Raw genomic sequence first — 8,776 nt, forward strand, 5'->3', positions numbered from 1 at the left:
TATATAAATTCTCATATAAAAACTCTATGCTAGAGGTGGGGGAAATATCGATATTTATGTCGAAATACGTTCAGTACGGACTTTAAGCTTTTCTATTGAAACAGTGATCTGCGGTGCGATGTTAAGGTTTCCGATGAAAGCGTTATAAGCTTAATCTTGATAGCATTGCAAACGCATAAAATCTCAACCAAAAGCTCTTTCAGATCAAGCAAACAGTGCTGACCGAAATTTATTGACTTCAACCAGCAATAATAACTTGTCAAAAACATATTTTGTTAGTTTATAGTATTTAAAAGTATAAACTTAACATAATAAAATAGAAATAGCTAAATGTAATAAAAAAAATTGTAAAATAAATATTTAACAAAATTAATTGACAACTCATAAGTGGCACGCTGTATTTACTCCGCTTTGAATATGATTTGCTGGCTGTACTATTCTATCAATTCACCTAATTTTGCTAATTTCTTGAAAATTCGACGTCAGAAAGTGAGCAACTTCGTAGAATTATACAAAATAACCCGTTATGAACAAGAATGCGTCGCACTAATAAATGAGAGGGAGTGCAAATATACATACATGGATGGCTGCCGTCATCCGCTTCGCGATCATTTGCTTCAGTCAGTTGTCGGCGCACTTTCGACTAAAGCGCATTGCATGCGTGATCTAAACATCTGCAAGTCACACTAAAATACTGTTACTTTTCTTGTTTTATGTCCATCATTTTCTTTAACTTGGTGTAATAAGCAAACTAACAACTTAAAACAATGTTTGTGGAATTGGGTATTCTGGATAAGATACGACTCAGCTTTAAGTAAGTCTTCAATGTGTATTAATATGGATATCACTGAGAGTATTTATAAAAAAACTAATACTGTACGATTATTTTCCAAATACTTTTCATTCAATCAAAACTAGTAGGACGATATGCGCCTATCTAGAAAACACTGCAGGCACAACTTTGTGAGAATTCTGTTTATTGCGACTGCTATTACGGTACTTAAACATTCCTTTTCTAAATAGTCTCATAGAATCCTTTGTAAATATCGTCTCCAACTTGAATAATTTCCACCGAGTCGTTCACAACAGGCTATGGATTTCTATCGATTTAGCAAGGTCATTGCGAGTCCATTTAATCTGCTGTCTGGTCTAACTTATTTAAAAACACAGAAGAACGTTTTTGTATAAAGATCTACAAATTGGTCAAAAGCCAAGGAGGAAAAATCTACAAATGAATTAGCAGATGTTTCAAATATTAATGTTAACATTAACATTTTTCAATGAGCTTATGCCAAAATTTACTTTTCTTTTGAGAATGTTTTTAATAACATCGCTCTAAGATGCATTTGGCAATAACGTGTCACACACGTTAGATCTATAGATTCGCAAGGTCAATGCTTAGCCATTGTTTGGTCTAACCGGTCTAACCGAACTTATTCAAAACAAGTGAGAACGTTTTTGTTTAGAGTACTCTACTAAAGAAATGTCTCCAATTTGAATATAAAATAAATATAAGTCGTTTTTAATTAATGCAATTTGACATTAGATCTGGAACAGCATTTATCGCAAGAAACAACTTGAAGTTCTTCTTTTAGGCCAATACATTTGTAAATACATTGAATTTGTAACTTTGTGCCTGCAGTATGTATGCCAATGTACGAATGTAAAAGATCTCTGAGACTATAAGTGATACCATATAATTTTTTTTTTGACAGCACTTGTTATTTTTGCACGCAGTTCGAGTTTGTTTGAAATTATTTAACGAAAATCGATAAAATTCGAATACCGAACGTAATTTTGAAACTAGAGAGGAATGACAATTAAAACAATTAAGAAAGCGGCAGTCGAGTGTTCTCCACAGTGATATACCCGCTACCCATTTTGAAAAAAGCAAAATATTGTGGTATTATTTTCAAAATATACCAAAAATATTAAAAATATATCAAGCGGTATATTTGGTATATCGATATAGTACCACATTCAAAATATACCATAGACGGCACAACATACCAGATTGTCAGCCGAAGCAACTAAGACCCCTAGTAGGCGTTTTTGCAAATACAAAAGTATTTCATTAATAACTTCGACAATTTTTATCTGATCGCAACCAAATTTTCAGGAATCACAATTACTATAGTTATTATTGTAAGTACCATAATTCGACTCTAGATAGAATATTAGGTTAATTGGTTTCCTTATTGATTTTTGACGACGATTTTAACATAGTTAGCATTGTCCGATTTAAGTGCTATATTTACGGTTGTCTTCGATGATTTTCTGCCATTTTGATGGTAACTTGTATATACCTCTCCTAAAGAAGTCCTTTTCCCAACTGGCAAAAAACTCGGAGATTCGATTTTCACAATCCTTCCTTTAACTTAATTTTTGTTAATCGAAAAAATTTTGCATGGCCACAAACAGATGGTAATCGCTTGAGGCAATGTCCGGACTATAAGGTGGATGCATTAACACTTTCCAACCAAGCTCCCGTAGCTTGTGACGCTTCACCAAAGATGTATGGGGTCTGGCGTTGTCATGATGGAACACAACGCCCTTACGATTCACCATGGCTCTGTTCAAGTGCAATCTTCAATCGCTCCAGTTGTTCACAATAGAGGTCAGAATTGATGGTTTGGCCATAGAGCAACACTTCATAGTGGATAATTCCTCTGATATCCCACCATACACTCATCAACACCTTCCGAGCCGTCAGACATTGGTGGCTTTGCCACCGTTTGAGACGACTCACCGTGCTTCGACCAGCATCTTTTACGCTTTATGTTGTCATATGTGACCCATTTTTCATCACCAGTGACTAACCGATCCAGAAATGAGTCGAGTTTATTACGGTGCAATAAAGATTCGCAGATTGATACACGGTCGAAAAGGTTTTTTGTGATAACTCATGAGGCACCCATACATCGAGCTTTTTTGTTAAATTTTTCGACTTTAAATGCCTATGGACGGTTTCCGGGTTTAGTTGCAGCTCCTCTGCGATGATTCTAATAGTCACATGACGATCTCGATCCACTATTTCCATGATTTTATCCGTATCAACGGTCACTGGTCGTCCGGAAGGCTTGGGTGTTTCGGTATCAAAATTGCCAAAATTCGGAATCGCCAAAACCACTGTTCGGCGGTTTGAAACGAAAGTTCGTTATCTCCTAAGACAGCAATAATCTGTCTGCTAGATTCCGCAGCAGTTTTTCCCTGTGCGAAATAAAATTTCAAAATTGCCCGAATTTCTGCGTTTGTGAACTCCATTTCAATGGATTGTAATTTTTTAACGTGGAAGCTCATATGTCATTTTAAAGGTGATGCCAATACCTTTCAAAAGATATACAGCATTGCCAGATACGATTATATTTGACTTCACAAGCGAAGCGCGGAATTTGAATGTAAAACCCGGTATGTAATTACCAAACAACTTAACAGATACTTAAGATTTTCTATTTGCTATATATCGAGGTAATATTGAGAGTCATACGGACGTGTTCAACTGGATACTGGAAAAGAAGGCCCATCAGAGCATTGAGCTTGTTATTCGATTTTTGTTGATTTGCAGGGCGGAAGTGGGCGTGGCAAAAATTTGAAACAAACTTGATCTGCGTGCAAACATAACTAATACTGTCGAAAAATTATAGCTCTATCTTTTATAGTCTCTGAGATATAGGTGTTCATACGGACAGACGGACCCAGAGCATTGAGCTTGTTATTCGACTTTTGTTGATTTGCAGGGCGGAAGTGGGCGTGGCAAAAATTTGAAACAAACTTGATCTGCGTGCAAACATAACTAATACTGTCGAAAAATTATAGCTCTATCTTTTATAGTCTCTGAGATCTAGGTGTTCACACGGACAGACGGACCGAAAGACGGACATGGCTAGATCGACTCAGCTGTTGATGCTGATCAAGAATATATGTTATGTACTTTATCGGATAGGAGATGCCTCTTTCTGCCTATTACATACATTTCCAGCCGGTACAAAGTTATAATACCCTTCTACCCTATGGGTAGCGGGTATATAAACCCTTTCTATACAACAATTTTGAAGAATAAAGTGTTTCTAATTTGTATGTTGAGCTTAGAGTCTACAGCTTTTTTATAGTAGCAACTAGAATGCAACACGAATTTCACTATTTGTTCTATATTGTTTAAAACGTTTTAATCTTGCAAGTAGTGAAAATACAAGTTCAAATAATTAGATACAGTAATTGAAATTACAATATTCAAACTGCAGCAAACTGAAGCGGCCAACAAAAGTAGCATAAAAAAGGCTGGCAAATTAAAAGCGCCGTGATTACTACTAATTAACCAAGTTTCGTATGTATCAAACATTTTTTTTTGTAATCATAAAAATTTGTTGTTGTTTAGAATTTGTCTACTCAAATGCATACTTTTAGGCAATTAATATAAATTCTCACATAAAGATTTTATGCTAGAGGTGGGGAAAATATCGATATTTATGTCGGAATACGTTCAGTATCGACTTTAAGCTTTTCCATTGCTTGAAAAAGCGATCTGCGGAGCGACGTTAAGCTCTCCGATGAACGCGCTATAAGCTTAATCTTGATAGCATTGCAAACGTATAGAATCTCAACCAAAAGCTCTTCACGTCAAGCAAACAGTGCTACCGAAATTTATTGACTTCAATCAGTAACCTGTGTAATGAGTAGCTACGGTAGTACGGTACAACTCCCAAGGATTCGTACAACAATAATAAGTAATCGAAAACAAATTTTGTTATTTTATAGTATCTAAAAGTATAAAATTAACATAATTAAATAGAAATAGCTTAAAATAATAAAATAAATTATATAATAAATATTTAACAAAATTAATTTGACAACTCATAACATAAGTGGCACGCTGTATTTACTCCGCTTTGAATATGATTTGCTGGCTGTACTATTCTATCAATTCACCTAATTTTGCTAATTTCTTGAAAATTCGACGTCAGAAAGTGAGCAACTTCGTAGAATTATACAAAATAACCCGTTATGAACAAGAATGCGTCGCACTAATAAATGAGAGGGAGTGCAAATATACATGGATGGCTGCCGTCATCCGCTTCGCGATCATTTGCTTCAGTCAGTTGTCGGCGCACTTTCGACTGAGGCGCATTGCAGAACGGTTCGTCTGTGTTTTGGATGCGTGATCTAAACATTTGTGAATCACACTAAAAGACTGTTAATTTTCTTGTTTTATGTCAACCATTTTCTTTAATTTGGTGGAATAAGCAAACTAACAACTTAAAACAATGTTTCTGCAAGTGGGTATTCTGGAGAAGATACGACTCACCTTTAAGTAAGTCTTCAAAAAATTCTTCGTATTTATAGGTATTAATAAGAATATATGTTAACTGAGAGTATTTTTTAAAAAACAAATACTGTTCGATTATTTTCCAAATACTTTTCGTTCAATCAAAAGGACGATGTGCGACTGCTATTACGGTCCTTAAACATTCCTTTTCTAAAAAGCCTCATTGAATCCTTTCGTCGCTAACTTGAATAATTTCCACCGAGTCGCTCATAACAGGCTATGGATTTCTATGGTTTTGGCAAGGTCATTACGAGTCCATTTAATCTGCTGTCCGGTCCAACTTATTTAAAAAGAAGAACGTTTTTGTATAAAGTTCTACAAATTGGTCAAAAAGCAAGGAAGAAAAATCTACAAATTAATTAACGATGTTTCAAATATTAATGTTAACATTAACATTTTCAAATGAGCCTTTGCCAAAATTTACTTTTGTTTTGAGAATATTTTTAATAACATCGCTCTAAGATGCATTTGGCAATCACACACGTCACACACGTTTGATCTATAGATTCGCAAGGTCAATGCTTAGCCATTGTTTGGGCTAACCGGTCTAACCTAGCTTATTCAAAACAAGTGGGAACGATTTTGTTTACTCTACTAAAGAAATGTCTCCAATTTGAATATAAAATAAATAGAAGTCGTTTTTAATTAATGCAATTTGACATTCTTTAGTGAACGTGCCGTATTCTAAGAACATTTTTAATGTCTTTGAATTGAAAAGTGAAAATACATACATAAAATTTGCACTAAAAATTTACTAAAAAAAAGTTTTGTAGAAATAAAATTTTTGAAGTGAAGCATTCCCAGCATGAAAACATAGATATCAGAGACTATAAGAGATAGAGTTAAAATTTGTTAATAACACTTGTTAGGGTTGCAGACTAAGGATATGAGGGAACACATAATACATAACACATACCCGTTACCGTTACGATAGAAAGGAATTATAGTTTAGTGTCGTTGGGACACAGACATAATTTACCTCCGACCCCATAACTTAAACATATTCTTCTTCAGCATCAACAGTCTGTCTGTTAGTCAGCCCGTACGAACAACCAAATCTTTATGATTCTTTGAAATTTGGTTTCGATCACATTAAAAATATAGAAGATCCAAATTCTAGATGTGTAAAAATGATCGCACCTATCATAATAATTTGTTACCTGATGGATATCGGATATAATAAGAGCAAACTCGCAGCAAAACACAAACACTTGCTCACTCTTTCGCTGCCTCTAATTCGCTTTACAGAACGATTGGTTTTAGGATTCATCAATTTCGGCAGACTACGAAGATCTATACTACAGTTCATACAAAACTTGGCGCCGTTCGCGGCGTTACGCGCCATACAAATTGGGGCGGCAACTACCTTAGCTTTGAGAAAATACCCTATGGCAAACCCCCAGTGGGTAAGCTGCGATTCCGAGCTCCAGAGCCAGTTGAACCATGGGCTCACGAACTAGATTGTACATCGTCAGGTGATAAGCCGTTGCAGAAGCACTCGTTGTTTAACTGGTCTGCCGGAACCGAGGATTGCCTGTATTTGAATGTTTATGCCAAGAATGTGAGTAACCAAACAGAAACTGATCTTTACCATGCTTACCTGATAGTTTTGTCGTTCTCCATTAAAAGATTGTACCGCAGAAGCTGCGTCCCGTGATGGTTTGGATATATGGCGGTGGCTTCGAGAGTGGAGAGGCCACGCGAGAAATGTACAGTCCGGATTTCTTTATGTCCAAGGAAGTGGTGCTTGTGACGATAAACTATAGACTAAGTGCTTTCGGTTTTCTTAGTCTGGATGATCCTGAGGTCAATGTGCCTGGTAATGCGGGGCTCAAGGATCAACTGCTGGCACTGCGATGGGTGCAACAGAACATCGATGCTTTTGGCGGTGATCCCAATAACGTGACTCTGTTTGGTGAGAGTGCGGGTGGAGTTTCGACTCATCTGCTCTCACTCAGCCCGCAGTCAGAGGGATTGATTCACAAGACAATTGTGATGTCAGGCTCGGCGCTGTGTCCTTGGGCACTTGCACCGAGGAACAATTGGGCACTTCGCTTGGCCGAGAAGATGGGATATACGGGTCCTCCCAAGGATAAGGCGATCTACACGTTTTTGTGTGATGCCAAGGGTGGAGACATTGTCAAGGCAGCAGCGTTGGTCCTAAACAAAGAAGAGAAACACAATCGCATTTTCTTTCCATTTGGACCCGTAGTGGAACCCTACACGACAGCGCACACTTTGATTGACAGGCCACCAGTGGAGCTAATGCAGCAGACCTGGAGCAATCGAGTGCCTATGATGATTGGTGGCACTAGTTTTGAGGGTTTGATTTTCTATGCCGGTAAGTAGAGATATTTTTGATAACGCGCTCTACAACTAAATTATTTCTTTGATTCTTGGAGAGGTGAAGCATCGTCCGGCTACGTTGGACGAGGTGGGCAACTTCATGAGCTTGCTGCCTCCTGATTTAGATAAAGATCTGGATCCAAAATGGCGTGAAAAGTATGCATTCAGGTTGAAGGACGAATACTTCGGTAATAAGCGTTGCAACATGGACAATATGATGAAATTCTTAGACCTTGAATCCCATCGCGAATTCTGGCATCCCATCTATCGTACAGCACTATCTCGCCAGCAACACGCTAGTGCTCCCACTTATGTGTATCTCTTTGATTACGACTCTCCACGATGCAATGTCGTACGCAATGTTTATTGCGGTAAAAGAGTGCGCGGCGTATGTCATGGCGATGACGTTTACTACTTGTTCAACAGCTTTCTAGTAGATCAATCGACTGTAGGTTCACCCGAGCATAAGGTTTTCGTGAACATGATCGATATTTGGACGAGCTTTGCAGCTAACAGCGATCCAAATTGTGAGAGCACCAAGTTCCAGAAGGTTGATCCAATCGGGAATAGCAGAGATATAGAAACCCTCAATATTAGTAATATAAGTCGTATAACGACGTTGCCATGTCTGTGGCAGGTGCAGCTCTGGAATAGCTTTTATCGCAAGAAATAACATTAAGTTCTTCTTATCAGACCAATACATTTGTAAATTAATAATTTTGAAATTCATTTGTTGTACACAAGGTTTGGTTTAACAGCTGTCAATATTCGGAAAAATTAAACAATTAAATAAAATAAACATTTCCAACAATAATGGTTTAAGTTTAAGTAAAAAAATTATTTTATATAGAGACATATAAATTGACCTTAAAATGCGGGATCATATTATGGTCTTTATTTTTAATTCTGGGAATAAAGTATTGAAAATGTATTTATATAAAAATCTAATAAATGTAAAATTATTCATTTTTTCGAGCACTTGATTTTGAATTTGTCATGTGCTCAGCAAGAGTAAGCAACGTCGCGCTAAACGCTTTTAAATTCTAACGATTTTAATAATTTACTGTGGTTAGAACAAGTTTTCATGCGGGATGACGTTTTAGTTTT

General features: G+C 36.7%; 1 protein-coding gene across 2 annotated transcripts; it reads left to right on the forward strand.

The window, feature by feature from the left end:
- The first annotated feature begins 613 nt into the window (after positions 1-613).
- LOC127565957 (esterase B1) lies at positions 614-8,483 on the forward strand. Of its 2 annotated transcripts, none has more exons than XM_052006946.1 (4): positions 614-814; positions 6,572-6,884; positions 6,953-7,664; positions 7,726-8,483. In XM_052006946.1, exons 1-4 carry the CDS (start codon positions 768-770, stop codon positions 8,340-8,342), a joined length of 1,689 nt encoding a protein of 562 aa, XP_051862906.1. In that variant the 5' UTR covers positions 614-767; the 3' UTR covers positions 8,343-8,483. The 2 variants fall into 2 exon arrangements, with proteins under 2 accessions (XP_051862906.1, XP_051862907.1); XM_052006947.1 differs by lacking the exon at positions 614-814 and adding an exon at positions 5,247-5,308.
- Positions 8,484-8,776: the final 293 nt, after the last annotated feature.

This window comes from Drosophila albomicans, chromosome 2R, assembly GCF_009650485.2.
Source record: "Drosophila albomicans strain 15112-1751.03 chromosome 2R, ASM965048v2, whole genome shotgun sequence".
NCBI lineage: Eukaryota > Metazoa > Arthropoda > Insecta > Diptera > Drosophilidae > Drosophila > Drosophila albomicans.

Bases quoted from the DNA above. Each gene is read 5' to 3' on its own strand.
- LOC127565957 (XM_052006946.1), top strand. From the start codon at position 768: ATGTTTGTGGAATTGGGTATTCTGGATAAGATACGACTCAGCTTTAA. The intron at 815-6,571 runs GTAAGTCTTCAA...TTCGCTTTACAG, and splicing joins AAGATACGACTCAGCTTTAA to AACGATTGGTTTTAGGATTC. The intron at 7,665-7,725 runs GTAAGTAGAGAT...TGATTCTTGGAG, and splicing joins GGGTTTGATTTTCTATGCCG to AGGTGAAGCATCGTCCGGCT.